Genomic DNA, 17,757 nt, shown 5'->3' on the forward strand with positions numbered 1-17,757 from the left:
GCCATCGTGCCAGGCTGAGCTGTAATCACTCTTTCAGTTCACCTTTTGCAGTGACCCAATATATATTATAAAACTTTAGATCTTAATTGAAGCAGTTCAGTGCTGATAAGTTGTTCGGGCAGGTTGTGGGAAGATTTTCTGATGCAGATGTGCCAGTAGAAGAGGTTGCTGTGGTGAGCCCCTAGTTCTTCCTTATTGTTTTCCCTGTTACTGCCACTCATATGTGCCAGCAGAACTCCTCTTGTGAGTGTTGACTGATCTGCTTCAACCAAACACAAATACACTGTACAAATGGTGTCATGTCATACTGAGGCATTTTTGTTATCCAATATATCTCCTACCTCGTACCCAAATGGATTTGAGGGATCTGTCCAGCTGCCACTGCCACCGACAGGGTCAGTGCAAACTGCAGCCAGTAGGATTTGGACATTGTTTCTCTCTTGCCAAGGTCAGCCTGGCTCACATCTTTCTCAGCAATTTTCTGTGGGCCAAGGTGAGTTGAAGGTAAGGATGATTAGGCTAGGGCTGAGTCTACCTGATCACCTGATGCATTTCACAGACTACATATCTACTCATGCCTGCATAGTAGGTGCACTATGCTCTAAGTGATGCCTCAGGCCAGCATTTGGAGCGTAAGATCTTTAATACTGGGTCTCGTATTCCCTAAAATTAAAACAAAATTTAAAAAGGGGAAAAAAAAATCAACCCAGATAGTTTGGTATTCTCAGCAGAAGCAATAATAGTACAAAAGGGACAGACTGATGTATTTTTAAATTGCATTGTGCATTGCAACATGAAATTAGTCCAGCATAATTGATTTACAAGACCTTGTATATTCAATTCCTTTAAATTCAGGATGTTTGTGACTTGCTTCTTCTGGCTGCCATCAGCAGCAGTTGCACCAGAAGCTGCCATGAAGCAGGAAGGCTGTCACTCCCTGCCCTGCATATACCCCCTACTGGTGTCCCAGGAGCAGAGAGAGGGGGAGAACCACCAATTGCATCCAGAAGGATGGAAAAAAAGACAGGGGACAGAGGAGAGAAGAACTGGGTGATAAGAAGTTTGCTGTGAGTCAGGAGTGGAGGTCAGCCTGTTACTGATGATGAGATTGAAAAGCCAAGGAGTCCAGGAGAGTTTATACAGCCGTAGGAAAGTTGGATCAGAAGCAAAACTTACTGAAAATTACTTGATTCTTGCTGTCTAAAGCTTGGATTTAGCCCATGCTTCAAGTTTCAGTGTTATGCTGTGATCGGTGAATAACTCAAACTCGTTAGCAAAGTGGGTGCTTCATCTCTCACTTTAGAGAACAGGAAGTAGATGGTGACAGCCTACTACTCTCAGAATTAACAGTTGCAAGAGGTCTGTGCTATGTAACTTAACTGTCAAACCTCAGGTATATACTGTGTGAATCTCACAATATTAAATTTCTGGATTTGGACAGGAGTGGGTTTGCTTTTTGATACATAGATGGATAAAAATATTTCGTATGAACTTCGTTCAGTGAAGTGCAACAACCTCCCTGTTTCTTGAACAGCCAATCCTCAGACATTGACAGGATAGAAAATGAAGACTGGCTTCCTAGAAAGCATACATTTTTTTTACATAATACTAAGATATTTTCAAAACTAGTAACTTGAAAAAGAAATCTTAGGTTTCTTCTATGCAGCTGGATTAGAAGCTGTATAGTGCAAATGCAAGTGAGAGATGTGTTGTCTTGAAAAGGAATTTGTTACTCTTTTCTACAGGCATTAGCAGGTAATTCTGTAACATCTGTTGAGTCAGGACAAGAGCAACTGCAGGTATTTTCCACCTACACTGGAAGAAGGCATCTGTGTGTTAAGGGGACAAAAGTTATTGGCTAGTCAAGAAAAGACAAGCAGCTGCTATCCCTCCTTCAGAGGTACTGCATTCCTAAGGCCAAGATGGAAGTCATATTGAAGGGTCATGGAAGAGGGGATGTCTGGTACAGCATCTGGCTGTAAAAAAGTAAAAAGGATTTGGGAGATAGTTGATTCCTCCTGTTCTTCCTAATACTGGCCTCCCAGTCTTGCCTCTTTTTCTCTAGGTGCTCCTGTGAGAAGGATTGGAAATGTTTTTAGAGTACTGCAAAAAATGCAAAAAACATGCACTTAAACTGACATTTACTCCTTCAAAATATGCAATTATTTGTAGAACCTTTAAAATTAATTCATTTTTATGTTGTGCAGATCTGCCAAGTGGTCCACATACTTACCGCTTAGAAGATCTTGCCTATACTAGAAGTGGAGACAAAGGCAATTCTGCAAACATAGGTATTTTTCGTTCTTTTGCTTTCTGAAGTGATGTAACATTTTCACATAAGACTTACATATCAAGTGCTAGTCTTAATTTGTTTAAACATCACTTGACCTTTTTTATAATTGTGCTGAAACAAAAGAGAATACGTACTGAATGTGGATTTCACTAATGAAATATCTGTAGTTTTCTGATTAGCAGCTGTTGTAATCTGAGGTACTAAGAAAAAATACTAGCATGTCATGCTAAAAAGAAAGGTTTTTGTTTAGGGTTGGAAAATTGAGCTCCCAGAAGTTAAGAAATGTCTTTTTAAGGTTTCTTTTACATATCGGTTGCTACTCCTTCATGTATGTATGTCACATAATATAATTTCTTGATTGTCTGATCATGTATAATATTTTCATACGTTAATTTTGTAACACGTCTATGGCTAAAACATTGACAGTATTAGGAAATACTAAAGTTGTTCTCATACGTACAAGAATGTTTTTATTATATTGCTAATGCAAATGGTATATTTCAGTATGCAGTCTCTTTGCATTGATTGTGCTGCTTCTTGCATTGTTTAATAATTCCTTCTGTTCCTTACTTCTGCATGCAACAATTGGCTCTCTTACTTGTTGGAAGATGAGAGCGTGTGGTGTTCAAAGCTCAGTATGAATTAAAGGTGCGTTTGGGATTTGATTTGCTATTAGCTGCCATGCTAAAACTGATGAATTTTGTTCATTTGTATTCAGGAATATAGTTTTCTTGTCCTTGTTTGTGAAACTAGCTTTTTTTTTTTTTTTTTGGGTTGAAGAATGAAGCAATGTTGATTTATTTTTTTCCTTTTTTCCTTTTTTTTCTTTTTCTTTCTCTGTGATTGACCACTGTTGCAGCGTAGCATTGCCAAGTCATGAATGATATATATGTAATAGTCTGCTTCAGATACAAAGACACTGCTGCTTTTCTAAGGAACAACACTAACAACAACAAACTTAACCTCTAGTTTAAGTCCAGATAGAAAGGTCCCAGTGATACAAAGTTGTTTTCCTGATCCTGCTCTGGAACCTCAGCTTCAGCATAAAATTAGCTGAAGCTTATAAAGCATATTTACAGCAATAAAAATGTAGTTGTGATTTGTCATACTTATGTCAGAATCCCGTGCAAGAGGTGGGGCAAGGACCAAACCTTTGATCACTGATCATTCCTTGTTGTGGTTAATTGTGATTACTTAAATATCTAAGTCTTGCAAACCATTTAAGGGAAGATAATTGCCTGTGGGTTGTTTGTTGTGATGTTGTTGTTCTTTAGGTGTCTTTTCAGTGGAAGGGGCTGTTTGCAGCAGAAAAAAATCCAGTCATCACTTAGCAATAACAGCATTCTTTGGTGTCGTGCTCCTCCCTACATCTGTACTGACAGAGGGAGAGCTGTCATGCTGTTGTGGTTTTTATTCAGGAGCTCATTAAAGGGGATCCATATTTACAGTTTCAGTTAAGCAGAGGACCTCAAATTGGTTTTGAAAGGATAAATACAAATTGGTTTTAACAGTTCCTATTTCATCTAATGCCAGTTAATGCCTAACAGGTGTGATAGCACGGCATCCCCTCTACTATCCATACCTAAAGAAAACTTTAACTGCTCAAGCCCTGGAGAATTACTTTCAACACCTTTTAGAGCATGAGAAACCAGAAGAAGAACTAGTAACAAGGTGAGTAGCTTGCTGCTCAGCCCAGAGTTGTATGGTAGATACATGATGGTATAAGAAGTTATCTTAAAATATGTTAATACAAATATTGAAAACTTACATGTATTTTCTTTGGGTTTTTTAATGTATCTTCCTTTGCCTTTTTAAATAACAGCTTGAGTATAGTCACTGAGAACACGAACTTGGGCCTCTCTCGAAGCTGGACAAAGGCCGTGAATCGGTTTAGCAGAGGCATTTAAATTCTCAGAATTAGCATAGCAGTGTTGGGGCTGTTCCTTTGTTTTGTTCCAGTACAGAATGTCTTTACTGACTAGAAATAGCTTACAATGCCCTTTGAGAAATTTATCTTTCCACTGGTTTTACACCATTTGGGAACTGCAGGAGCCTTAGTAACCGAAGCTTCCCAAGCCTCTGAGCCAGTGCTGAACTGCATAGAAATCTGTAAAACACTACCTGAAAGACATTTACACAGTAGCCTGGAGCCCAAACTTACCTGATGATCCATCAGAAATGGGCCTCATACTGTCCCTGTTTCTGTAAAGTATTTTAATATTTATGAAGTTCACTCACTTCAGATAAAGTATTCCTTCTAGTACTTCACTCTCACCCATTTTTGTGCCATATATACCAAGCCAGAATTTAAAGAAAAAACATAGCTAATTTCTGTTAAAATCTGAAAGAGAATACCTCCTAAACAGGACACTTTTATGTGCTACTCACCTACTAAAGAATATCCTCTGCCAGCAGACAACATATGTTACATTCTTATTTTTGTGGTATGGCTGATGCTCAGGGCCCTTCCTGGGGACTGAATGAAACATACACTGTTCTTGTTGTAGCATGAGGTAATGAAGCTCACTCTCCTAAGGATGTGCAGTGTAACAGTCAACAGATTTTAAACCTTTTTATCTCTTTGAAAACAAGTAAAAGCTGAATACTGCCACAAAATATTCAGTCTCCTAAAACTTCAAAACTTATGTTCTGATACAAAGTCAGTTGTGCTGCACATAAACAGATTTTGCTAAAATCCTTTATGTATTTCCATGGGTAGTGGATAAACTGTTGGCTGTCTTTTTGTTTGTTCAGAAAGCTTGAGTCAGAAAGGTACATCTCAAAGCTCAGAGAGAGCTTGGAGTTATTTTAACCCCTGATCTTTGAATTGTAAGTGCTGGTTTTGTCTTCATAAGCAGCTCAGTGCAGATCTCACCCACTGTTTCAGAAGTGCTAACAAATCTATGTATCTAATAAGTTGTGATACTAAGAATTGTAATTGAATTTCCTTGGAAACAGAGCAGAGATGAAAAGAAATAAATGTTATTCCTCCTAATGATAGTTCTAGAAATGGATTCATTGGCATTCCTTATAATGCTGTTTATGTTCATAAATAGAAGTTGCTCTGTTTGGATGTAGCCAAATTAATTTGACTGATTAGATTATCTGTTTGTGGTTTTGGCTTCCTTTAATTATATGATAATGGAGCACTGTGAGTGAATTGGAAAGCTACTGGGGAAAAAGAATAAGACCTTTTGTGGAAATATTTAGGATTATAAGGATTATGCTCATGTGCTTCAGATTGTGTAGTTTCTTTTTTAATTACTTGTTTATTTTTTAGTTTTAACTGTCATTAAAAAGAGTTTTCTTACTGTCTGATTTTTCTTCATTTCCTTTATTTAAATAGTGAGTAGTTAAAAACTATGTATTAGTTTTGCTACTGTAAGCATACCAACCATGGCTCTTACTCACTACAGAACAGTCTGTTAACCAGCTGCCTTTCATGCTTTCTCACTAGAGGCATTAAACAGATGTACTAAACAGAGAAAAGGTGGGATTATTTTGGTAGAGGGCACCGAAAACTCATGAATTTCCAGATCTGCAGGTAAAATAATAGAAAAAGATGGTCTTTCAATCCTCAGGTGATTGCTTCCCAGAGTAGAGTGCTGGAGTACATTCTTAACAGATCCAAGTATCTGAAGATGCAGAACAAGAAACTTTCTGTGCAGTGGTACTAGGTCAGTCTTTTAAGAAGGACAGTAAATCTATCCTGTAAGATTTTACTATTTTCATCTTCTGAAATGTGGTATATGTAATGTTTGAGAACATTTCAATGCTCAGAGATATTAAAAATTGACATCTGATTTCTTCCTATGTGATGTTTTCACCAAGAGCTGAAGAACAAGAAATGTGGATGCTGATCCTTTTAGATGTTTTTTTTCACATACATTTGTTAGGAAAAATAAGTATTTCTCTACTCATATACTCATATACTCATATGAGATATACTCAAGTATATCTCATATGCAAACACTTCTTTAAGCCTATGGACTTGGCTCTTGCTTTCCTGCGATGAAAAGAATCCTGTCTTTTCCTTAATTTAAATGCATTAAATAATTTTATATCATTATTATTTCCATGCTTTTTAATAGGAGATTCACCAGAAGACCTTACTTCTCTGAATATTATGGACAGCACTTTAAAGAAAGTAGTTAAGCAGGGACTCCGTTGTGCATAAGCATAGGAATTCAGCTAGAACAGTGAATACTCCTTGTCTTACTGGTTTTTGTCACAGATAGTGTTCTTTGAAAGGTTTGTTTGTTTTCTGTGTTTTTTAAAAGCAGCTCTTAAAACACTTAAGTGGTACAATTAGATATTTTTGTTCCTTTAGATCTCAGTTAATTAAGCTTAAATTGTTTAATTATGCTGAGTAAATGCCTGCCAGCATTTTGGTCAATGTATTGTTGCTGCTTAAGACTATTATAATTGTTATAATGGTTTTTCTTCCTTTTATTGCGCAAGTTTATTTTCTTTGTGGAAATATTTTGGATGCTCAGATGCTACAGACAAGACTTTAAAATAGTGAAGATGCTGGCCATCATATATTCTTTTGTAATTCTCATTTTAGCTATATTACTCCACTGTAAATATTTTCTCAAAGTAAATACAATGAATATGCCATGTTACAGTGTTCCAAATTAAGATCTGTTGCTTGTATTACATATTTTCTCTGCCAAAATGACTGCAGAAAGTGAAATGAAATTCTTCCACTTACTTGTTTCTGCATTTATATGCTCTTCAGTTTCTCTCCTGATTTGTTTTTCATGATTGATTTTCATGACATTCTTTCGAGAGATGACATATTAGGAATCAAAATTCCATCAGTCTAGTTCTTGAGAAGACCTCTTCCAGTTGTGAATTCTTTGCTGCTTGGAAATCTTTGCCAACTTTTTGGAATAACATTCATAGTGTAGTGCTTTGCTTTGGTAGATCTCTTGCTTTCATGGTATGTGGTTACTTGAAATTTTTATTTAGTTTTTCAGAAAATTTGGTGGGGTTGTGATATATAGTTGATTATGGTGTTAAATTTAGTAAATTAGGTAGGTAACTTATTGTAGAATTGCTTTATTCTTCATATTTGTGTTTTCTAATTAATCCACTGGTGGATTAATCTACTTTTCCTGCCTTCCCAGTGGATTTGGCTTCAAGCATGATAATGGTGCCTGTCAACTAGTTTTTGAGAAAGGGTAGCAGAATGCAGACAACAATTTTTTTTCTTAATAAAATCTGATAGTTCTAATACTAAAGTAGAATGCAGTAATGAAAAAGTTGAAGGAACTTACTTAAACTTTTTGCCTGGGAGACAGACACAAACACTCCAATGACTTCTTGCTTTCTAGAACAAGAACTGAAGTGATTGCCACACTGCTCAGCAAAATCTTCTCTTTCCACAAGAGGTTTAGGTCATATGCCCAAGATAAAAGGGCAGACAGGGCTGTGAGCACCAGCAACAGCCATGGTTTTCACAGTGCTCAAAAGGAGCTGAAAGAGATAAACCTCAAAGTGACAGAATCAGCAGTGTAAGAGCACTGCAAGAAATTGCACCTATATTAGGAGAAAGATTTAAAGAATCTGTCCCAAACAGATGAAGATTGGGTAGGTGACTAAAAAATAAGTGATGTTGGAGGAAGCAGGATTTAAATTGGATATCATGTTTCTCTGTTGATTCCTCATGGCTTGATGATGTTCTGATTTAAATTCTTTCCTATGGAATGAAAGCAAAGCTAACAGGTACTTAGATGAAGAAAATATTGTAGGTAAGCAAAACCAAAAAACACCAACAATAGAAAGAAGATAGCAAAACACTGCAAGGAGAGGCAAATGGAAATATACTGTAGATCTATTTATGGAATATGAAACAATAGGAAACCACAGAGCCATTTGCCAAACTGCTACAGAAGTTTCCAAATTGGAACTGCACCAGTCAAAAGCAAGGATGGAAAAATGCTTACAGTGGCGATGGAACAGAAACATAGGTCTGTCACACTAAAATAAAGTTTTATCTGAACAAAGTACATGGCTCCAGGAAAGCTCTGATTTGAATTTGCCATAAAGTTATCTGTTCATCCTAAGAGTTGATGTAGTGACTCATAGATGTTTCTCAGTAATGAAGAGGGTGTCTTTCCAATTAGCTGGCAGCATTTGTTAGCAAAAGTGAGTTCCAGGAATTAAGTGATTTTACTTTTCAGTACCAGAACTAGGAGCTAATACAAATACTTTCTTTTGCCCATCGTGTTATTTGAGTTCATATCAGATCTTGAACCTCTGGCTTGCAGATAATGGACTTTAACTCACAGAAAGAAAGACCTCTAGAAACAGCCCTATTAGAAATTGGTGATTTTTGATAGAGGAGAATGATTACTTTATGGTCCAGCTTTGAAACTATTAAGGGCTGGTAATTTGGAGTAAGAGGAAGGAACAAGAAGGCAGGTAAGGCCTTGTGTTAATCTTGTTACCATTTGGACTTGACTCAGCAGTGGGATGTGATCAGAAGCATGAAAATTTTGCATGCTGGTTTTTGTTTGATGTTCTCTACATGTGTTTCTGCCAAAATCTGCTGAGAAATAATGTGCAGTTTTTGTTTTACAGATACGAGTTACCAGGAATCCATGGATTAAATTTTGTTCTGAAGAATTCCCTTGGTGGTGGTGGTATAGCCTCCCTAAGAAGTGACCCACAGGCATGTATCAAAGCAATCATTTTAATGTAGTCATCTTTTATGGGTCTCTTTAGAACCAGCTTTTGGGCTGGAACTGTGAGGTTTGGGGTTTGACTCCACTTCCTTTTAATTTCCTGTTAATAGATACTGTCTATTTAATTTTGTAAGGTTTGAAAACAACATAGGAAAGTAGAAAGTGGATTTGGAATATTTGGTGAAAAAGATGTGTACCAACAGGATAGCACATCATAAAGAGCATTACTGATTTGAAGACTACCAGTTTTTTGATGCACCAGTAATTATCAGAAACTAATTTCAGAATTTAATATCAGAAACTTTTTTCTCATTTTAAAAAATGCAGATTTACTAGACAGTTCTGATTGTTTCCAGGTATATACAGGAACCATGTTGTAGGATAACTCCTCATTTAGCCTATGCCTTATATAGTTAAAATACTGATAAATTATGTATAAACATGAAAAGCAGATGGATATGAGGTCTTTTGTGTTGATGATTTTATGTGAATCTGAAAGTAAGATCTTCTTTTACAAATGTACAATCTGAATATTAAATGTATAAAACATCTAAACCTGAATATGAGATCCTGAGCAATGCTATGGCTTACACAGCTGTGCTCTTAGGCTCAGAAATGTTCATGTGCATATCATCTCAGCATAGTCAAGAAGACTCCTCACAAAGTAAGGTGATGCTATGTATGAATACGTAGAATTGAACCCCAAATTAATTGATTTTAGCACTAGGTACCAAATAAATAGATTGGGCAGTCGATAAACTGTTCACTCTTTTCAGATTTGGATGCTTGAAAACTCAAGAAACTTAGAATGAATTCCAACCCTGATTATAGGAAAAACACTCACATGAAACCATTTAAGAAAAAAAAAAAACCTTATTTTAAAAAGATGGTATATTTAGATAGTAAAATAAAATGTTGGTTTTGTTCTTCTTCTTACAGGGTAAAGCATTTGGACAGATGCTGTTGGATTTCCAGATTAAAAATGTTCCTGATTTAAAATCACTGATAGAATAACAGGTGTTTTATATATATGCTTTGAACACTAAGTGGTATAAATACATGTTATAAACAAGAACTGGCTTCTTGAATGAGATTTTTTAATAAGGTTAAAGAGTAGAAATTTGACAGTTATGTCTCACAGGTTTAGCTATATGGCACAGATTGGCAAATGTTCTGAATAATACCAGACTAATAGCTTTGTCTGTGCCTGATAACATTTCCTGTCTAGTTAATACAGTGGATGAAGAATCAATTTATTTCCTGAAAAATAGAATTAATCAAATTGCAACATAACATTTAATTATGAGACAAGGTAATTGTTATTTCAAGATGGAAATTACCTCCTGTTCCGTCCATCTCTCTTTTCCTTCTCTCATCCTTTATTTGAAAACTGCCGGGACTGCTGTCCTGTCTTCTGTGTCTGTCTTGTGCACTGAGTGAGGCTGGGGAACCTGCTCTGCACTGCTGGGAAGGCAGCACTGCCTGGTACTGGGGAACAGTTTTCCCTGCTGGGCAATAAAGAAAAGTAATAATTGGTACTGTTATACAGTGACTGGTCATAAATGCTGACCTTTGGTGGTGATCCACCAAACTTCCAGCACTTTGTCTGGTTAATGACAGACTGTTTTTTTACATTTTCCAATATCTTTCACTAATTAATCCTTCAGTTGAAAGCACTGAGTAGTAGTAAATTGCAGGTCTTAGTGTGGTAATAAATTTGAAGATGAGGAAAGGGGAGTCTGCCTGCTCACTCCTTCTTGTGGTGGTGCAGTCCTGGCAGGAGTAAAGCAGGCTGGGTGGTTTTCTTTCAGGGCTATTAAATCCTTGATTTGTGCAGCAGAGTAATGCCTGGATTAAGTTTATTTGACTGTCATTTGCATTGCCCTTCCCACAAAAAGGTGTCTTTGCTGTGAATAAAAACCATGTTGAATGCAGTGTATTCTTTCTTCTGACTCCCAGTTATCACCTCTCCGTCTGCCTTCCTGCACAATATGATTAGCATGTTCAAATTGGGATACCTCTGAACTTCATCTCATTAAGAAGAGACTTTAAAATCTGTATCAAATTTCCTGGGACAATAGCAAGATGGAAATTCTGATAACTGTATTTTCTCTGCAGAAGCTGTAAAAATATTATTCCACGTGTTCAGGCATTTTATATTCAGAAATTAATCTGTTTATTTTGGGGAGATTGTATTAATTGTTTAGTACTGACAAAATGAGGCATTACTAATAGCAGACAAAGTTATGGAAATAACTACTTTTGTAATTGTCACCAAACCTATCTCTTAGTTCCTACATTTCCAGTGCTATCACTGTTACTAATTTCCTAGCCTCTTGCTTGCTAATGAGGACTATGCAGTGAATTGTTCCCATGTTTTCTGTGCTTTTGTTCATTTGAATTAAAGGCATCATAAATGAATGCTGTATCCATCTAAACAATTATTGCCTGAGCAAGTCATAGGTACTGTCCATGTGTACAACATGATTGTCAGGTTGTAAAAAATAAGTCATCACTTCATTTCAGAAAAATAGCAAAGTTAATAACTTCAAAGGGAAAATAGCATGCAGGTTTTATTATGTTTACAGTTGTTGTTTGTTAGAAAACTCTCCTTAATAATTTGGAAGACTGCTGAGAGAAGTAAAAAAGAAAAAGTGATAGACCTCAGTAGCAAACCTACAAGGATAAAAAGGCTACAGTAAATTTTTTCAGTTTACTCAGTATGCTGCTTAAGTGACTCTGGAAATGTGTATGCAATAAGTTTCTGAATAAAAGTGAACATTTATAAAGTATAAATTTGTTTTAGTTTTTTTATGTGGTTTCTTCTACTGGAAGAGAGTGATACTTAGTTCACAGGTTCTTTGTTTGGAGTTGTTTCACTTGCCTGCAATTTCTTGCATTGTCTTGCTGGTTCCCTTCTTTGTTCAGATTTTTTCTGTTCTGTCCCTAGTCTTTTTTAAATGCAAAAACCAAAAAAAAGTAAATGATCCTGTTTGCTGGAGAGCTGGTCACTTACAGATCTGTAGTGGAGGGTGTAATTTGCTGAAAGGAATGGTACAGTGTTCAAATGGGTTGGATATGGGAATACAAAGGTGTTATTTTTTATCTCTGGAGTAGCCCTTTTGGATGCTAGTAAACCATCCTTCACAAACATGTTTTCTGTCCATTATTTCTTTCAGCAGACCAGCTTAAACCAAATGGCTTTTCTTTTCAGATACTCTTCTTGCAAATTATGCCCTCCAAAAATCACTATCCAAAGATGTTATTCTCCTTGAATGCCTTAACATGTTATGAATTCATGAAACTATGCTTATTTCAGCAGTCCCAGATGATCTGAAAATAAAGCTTGACTAATTGAGAGAGGTTTGGTAAAATATACACAAAGGTGAGCATGTGTGCAGTCTGCATTGGTTTAACTTCAGTCAGTTAAAAAATTCATTTTGCCTGGTTGTTAAACCAGGTCTGTTCCTCATATAGGCAAGAACGTACCCTTCCAACTCCACGCCTTTCCTGCCTTTTCCCTACTGTGTTAGCTGTGAGAGCAGGATGGAAATAGTAATGTCTAGTGCATAAAATAAGGTTCCTTCTAATACAGGAGTTTCAGTGTAATGGAAACTGGCTTACACCTCTTACTTAAGTTTTTGTACTTTGGCTCATCTGCACTCCTGAACAAAGGCTTCATTCTTACCTCTCACAGCTCTCTTACTGCATCTCAGCCTAACTCTCAAAAATAAAGCATGGGCTTTATCATTAAATTATTCCACGACACTTAACAGTCCAAATACTTCCTCAGTGTTTTCAGGTTTATATTTAATATTCCAGAGTGATTTTCCCACTTAAATTTGTATACTAAAGGTACAAAAGTCACCCAAGAAGCTGTGCCAGTGTTTGATGCACAATGTATATTTTTAGTTTTGCCATCTCCAGTAGAGATATTTTTCCATTAAAGTACATGTTTTCTTCCCTCTTTCAGATGCAGAATTATGGTAAGTATACCGTACATTGCACTGTAGAAGTTTAACAGTAATAGAAGTGCAGCCCCTTGGGTTTGAAAGCAGAAAATGTTGGGTTGCAGGTTGCTTTTCAAGAATCTGAATGGTTTCGTTCAGGAATTACATTGATAGGTTGTATTAAGTGCTTTGCACACAGTAATGCTCACAACAATTGCAAGGTAGTGGCGAAGCATTCATTACCTGGGTGGATTCCACAGACCCATCTGTTCTGTAATGCCTTTTGGGCTTGTCACTGGGGTTTCTGGGCTTGAGAGTGAGTGAGTGAGTGGTTGGGGGGAGGGAAAGAGGAAGCTCTTCACTCCCTGAGGTATGAGGAAATTACACAGCAGAAGTGTCACACCTTTCACCTTACTACTTTGAAACCTTCCCATGCAGTAGTAAGGCTTTGAGTCTCTTTCTCATTGAAGAAATTCCTCTTCTTCGGTTTCATCCTGGTTTCCTTTCTGGATTTACTTGAAATGGGCCCTGGTGATTTTGGGATTAAAGCTAACTGGCATGAAGAAAGCAAACAAAGATTGCCTCCATGTGAAAGATCCCATTGGGAAGTGTATCTGCCAGGGAGTTCATTGAATTCCTCTACCTACCCAGGGAGTTCATCGAATTCCTCTACCTACCTTTGGACAGGGAAGAGAAATCTGAACTGCAGGACTACCACCTATTTCAGCAAAGATCATTCAGACACTCCCTAGACAGCTTTAGGGAAGGGGAGAAGGGAGAGTCTTGATATGGCAGTGCAGGGCAGGAATGATGCTTATCCACACAGGAGGGAAACAGGAACATTTCTGTGCCAGGACTTTTGTGGAGTCTTGACAACATTCTGTGCCTCCAGCTCTGGACCACCTGCTGTGACCATCACCAAATGGGTGAGACCCTTTATGAGAATGAGGTGTTTAAATTTCCCCTCATCATTAAAAAAAATGCACTAGTTAAGAAGTTCCTCCTTCTCCTCCCCTTACTTTTATTTACTTGTAGCAAAAGCCTCAAACCTTCAAAGATGTTTTTTTAACAGCTGGATTTGAAAATATGCTGGTTTAATTATATAATCATGTGTGTCTGCTGGCTAATCCACAGGGTTCCTGTACAAGCATCATAAGCTACATCTAAAAGGTATTTTCTCTTTTGTAAGTGATGTGATTTGAAGTAGGGGTCTTGAGAGGGGTAAGCTTCTGTTGCATAAAAATTTGGCTGAGACTCCAGAGAAAATCCCAAAGGCCTGATCACTCTGTTAGTAGTGCTGGGGCTCTGGCCTGTAATCAGCAAGTGAACAAGAGCTTATGGGGGCCTCTCTTTACAGAGCAAGCAAGGTGAGGATAGTCTTAGCTTCCCAGGAAGCTGCTCTCTGCTCCAAGCAGGAGGAAACAGAAGGATACCAGCCATTGTCTTTTGCTGACAAGTAGTAAGGTACCCCCCTCCCCTGAAATATTTTCTTTACTGAGGAAGTGGGAAAATTTGCTGTTGGTTCATCAATAAGCTTTCATGTTTACAAGATCCTGAACCTGGGTTCAGAATCTGTGAGGGTAGAAGGCTCTCACCTGCCTGGCTCCTTTGCATGCCCTTTGCCTTCCGAATCATACCAGAGTTGTTTGCTAGTGGCAAGAAAAGGGATAGTGAACATTTTCTCTTTTTTGCTGGTGTGACCAAAGGGATTCTACAGCTCTGGGGTGGTCTGGAGGTCTCATTCGTGTTCCATAGTTTAAAATAACTGAGGAGAGAAAAATAACCTACTGTTTCAACGCGGTTTGCCTGTGGAGAGCTGCCAAGCTGTTACACACCATCGCTTCTCTTCCCGCTTCCCCGTTTCGTATTTGGCATCCTGAGGTTGCAGTGTTTGCCCGAGTTTAAAGGAAGATGCTCCGCCAAACTTGTCCAGCATTCTTACACGCATATCCCTTTCTCCTTCGCCCTCCCTCCGCCCGTTCCGCGTTTCTCAGAGGCGAAAGCTTCCCCCTGCAGCCGGAGCGACAGGTCCGGGCTGGAGCGGCTGCGGCACGAACAAAGATCCGTGGCAGCGGGCCGGGGCACTCGGTGAAAGGCTGCAGCCATGGCCACCTCCCCTGCCACTCTCCGCGCCCTGTCATCTTCCAGGTAAAATGAATGTCTGTCCCATCCATCATCCCGCCATCCCCGAGGGGGCGGGACCCTGCTTGGTTACTGAAACTTCCGAGCCCCGATCGGGCGGCATTGTTGACCTGACAGGGCTGCTCCTTTGTGGGCTCCGTTGCCAGGATTTAGCCATTTGCATAATGGCTTAGCATGAAACTGAACGCACGGGAATGCCGCTCCGCCGCTTCCCACTCTTTCTTAGCTGGCGGACCTTTGGGGCGAGTTAATTTATAAATGTGACTTGCCGCTATCCCTCGGAGACCTCTTTCCTTTTCAGGGAAGACAGACGCTCCCTCCCCTGTTCCGCCGCCGTGCGAGCACCGTGGCAGCCCGCCCGGCCCCCCCGATCCCATCCGGTCGCCGCTTGGCCCCCGCGACTGCCGGGGCGGGCACCCGGAGCCCCTCAGGTCCCGCCGGCGGGGGAAGGTGCACGAAGCGACTGTGGCCCCGGGAGCCCCTCGCTGCTCTCCCCGGGGCGGGTGAAGAGCTTTACTCGCACTTTTCCGTGCGCTTCTACCTGGGCAGCGCGGGCGGTAGACGGGGCGGAGCTGCGGGTGGCTCCAGGCTGCGGGCACCACGCCATCCCAAGGGCCGAGCCGCCGCCGCGGCCGGACCGAGGGACGCCGGGCCGGCTGAGAGTGCCCGCCGCGCCCCCCGGTAAAGCCCGGCCGGTCCTCGGGGCGGGCGCTCCCCGCACGCCCCTCACCCGGTGGGCCGGCCCGGGTGCCCGCCCCGCCCCGCCGATAGCCTAGAAAAGCGGTGCCGGGGGCTAGGAGCGACTCGGAGGCACCGAGGGTTTCCCCGCCGACCATGAAGAACCCGGTGCCACAGGCGGCCTCGCTGCTGCTGGAGAAGCTGATGCTCCTCGTCCACATCCGGCCATTGCCCGCGGGCTCCGCCGGGGAAACGCCACCGCCTGCACCAGGCTACTACGACACCAGCTGCTTCAAGCGAGGAGACCTGCTGGAGGTGCCCCGCACCCTCTTCATCCACTTCGGCATTTACCTGGGCGAGAACCGCGTCGCCCACTTGATGCCCGACATCCTGCCCTCCATCACCGGCGACCGTCGGCAGATCCAGCAGGTGGTGACCAACAAGCGGCTTATCCTGGGCGTCATCGCCAGGACGGCCAGCGTCCGGGTGGACACGGTGGAGGACTTCGCTTACGGCGGCAGCATCGCGGTCAACCACATGGACCGGCTCTTCGAGGACCAGGTGCTGGGCAGCGAGGAGGCGGCCCGCCGGGCAGAGAAGCTGGTGGGCGCCACGGCCTACAGCCTGCTCTGGAACAACTGCGAGCACTTCGTCACCTACTGCCGATACGGAGCCCCCGTCAGCTTCCAGACCGACAAGGTACGGCCCGGCCAGCGGCGGCGCTGCCCTTCCCGCGGCGGGCCCGCTCCCCGGAGCTGGGCCGGCCGCCGCCGCGGGCCCCGGGCGGGGGTGCCGGTGCCGGTGCCGGTACCGCCCTCCGGCCCGGCCGCCGCTGACGCCGCTCTTCCCGCGGCGGGCAGTGCCGCCGGCGCGGAGCTGCTCGGGACGGCGGCGAGCCTGGCCTCAGCTGGCTTCAAGAGGCGAGGAAAGCGAAGCTGAATTAGTAGAATAATTAATACGCTTCTAAAATGCTCTGAAGCTACAGGTTGTAGCCGGAGTCACAGGCAGTACCGGGGCTGATGGCTGGGGGTGATGCGGTGCCAGTCCAGCTCTTCCCTCTTCCCCTCCCTCCGGGGAGCCTGTGTGAGAGCTGAGGCAGCAACCGCTGCTCTGTCCCGAGAGAGTGGGCATCGCCAGCTCTGCAGCCAAAGCTTTCTTATTTAAATCTCATCTTTTGCACCTTTTTTTTTTTTTTTTTCCCAGTTCTGTGAGACTGTGAAGATGATTATTCGGGACCAGAGGAGCGTCCTCGCATCGGTGCTTGTGGGACTAGCGTCTATAGTCTGCCTAGGTGTGGCACCCTCCACCACACTCCCCACCATCTTCATTCCCTTCTTTCTGTGGATGGCTGGCTAAGAGCCTTCCTGGAGTCTTCCATCCAGCGTCTGTATATAGGATGTATACTACTGTATTTATGAAAGCATACATTACTCACTGGCATCGTGTAAAGTTTCTTAACTTTGTGCACCATTTTAAAATGCAACTTTGTCTAGAACACAGTGCACAAGGCATAGCTTACTGTGTAAGCCAAATAACAGATTTCCTGAAAATCTTGGTATATTTTAACACACCTTTAAATCATGGAAAAAGTAGGGTTGCGATGCAGTTCTGCTCCTTGTCTTTAGCCAAAAATGATTCCAATAACATCCTTCATGTTCTTCAGTTGTTTAGCTGCATAGCTGGGTGCCATAACTATTAATAAAAATGGATGATGGAGTTCCACAAAGTGATGGAAATGGAGAACAAACTGCTTACCTCTTCCTTTTATAGATACAGTGTATATTCAGAAATTACTGTCTCCATTCCTAAAATACTCCTTGGTGGAAATGCTAGTACATTGACTCTTTTCTGAGAGCAAAGAAGAAAAACCAACCCTGAGCTGGGTGCTGCGGGAGCACATTTGGCCAGACCAGTTAAAGTAGTTTCCCTTTTGGGAAATGGTCAGAAATTTGTCATTTGCATTAATAGTGTAAACACTTGCTACCTTACTGAACAACTTTTT

The 17,757-nt window shown here is 41.1% G+C and overlaps 2 protein-coding genes across 4 annotated transcripts in view; both read left to right on the top strand.

Moving 5' to 3' along the window:
* Positions 1–12,136, top strand: part of LOC121360251 — a 59,119-nt gene extending 46,983 nt beyond the window's left edge. For 2 of the 3 annotated variants that reach the window (XM_041479956.1, XM_041479957.1), the window contains exons 18-21: positions 2,208–2,291; positions 3,841–3,964; positions 8,882–8,972; positions 9,925–12,136. In XM_041479956.1, coding sequence (XP_041335890.1) covers positions 2,208–2,291; positions 3,841–3,964; positions 8,882–8,972; positions 9,925–9,999 — 374 coding nt within the window. In that variant the 3' untranslated portion in view covers positions 10,000–12,136. Of the gene's footprint in view, positions 1–2,207; positions 2,292–2,901; positions 2,942–3,840; positions 3,965–8,881; positions 8,973–9,924 lie in introns of those variants that run through there. The other variant, XM_041479958.1, reaches the window with a different exon arrangement.
* Positions 12,137–15,911: 3,775 nt separating this feature from the next.
* Positions 15,912–17,111, top strand: LRAT (lecithin retinol acyltransferase). Its single transcript, XM_041480056.1, has 2 exons — positions 15,912–16,454; positions 16,959–17,111. Exons 1-2 carry the CDS (start codon positions 15,912–15,914, stop codon positions 17,109–17,111), a joined length of 696 nt encoding a protein of 231 aa, XP_041335990.1.
* Positions 17,112–17,757: the final 646 nt, after the last annotated feature.

Source organism: Pyrgilauda ruficollis, unplaced genomic scaffold (genome assembly GCF_017590135.1).
Source record: "Pyrgilauda ruficollis isolate IOZ18807 unplaced genomic scaffold, ASM1759013v1 scaffold5, whole genome shotgun sequence".
NCBI lineage: Eukaryota > Metazoa > Chordata > Aves > Passeriformes > Passeridae > Pyrgilauda > Pyrgilauda ruficollis.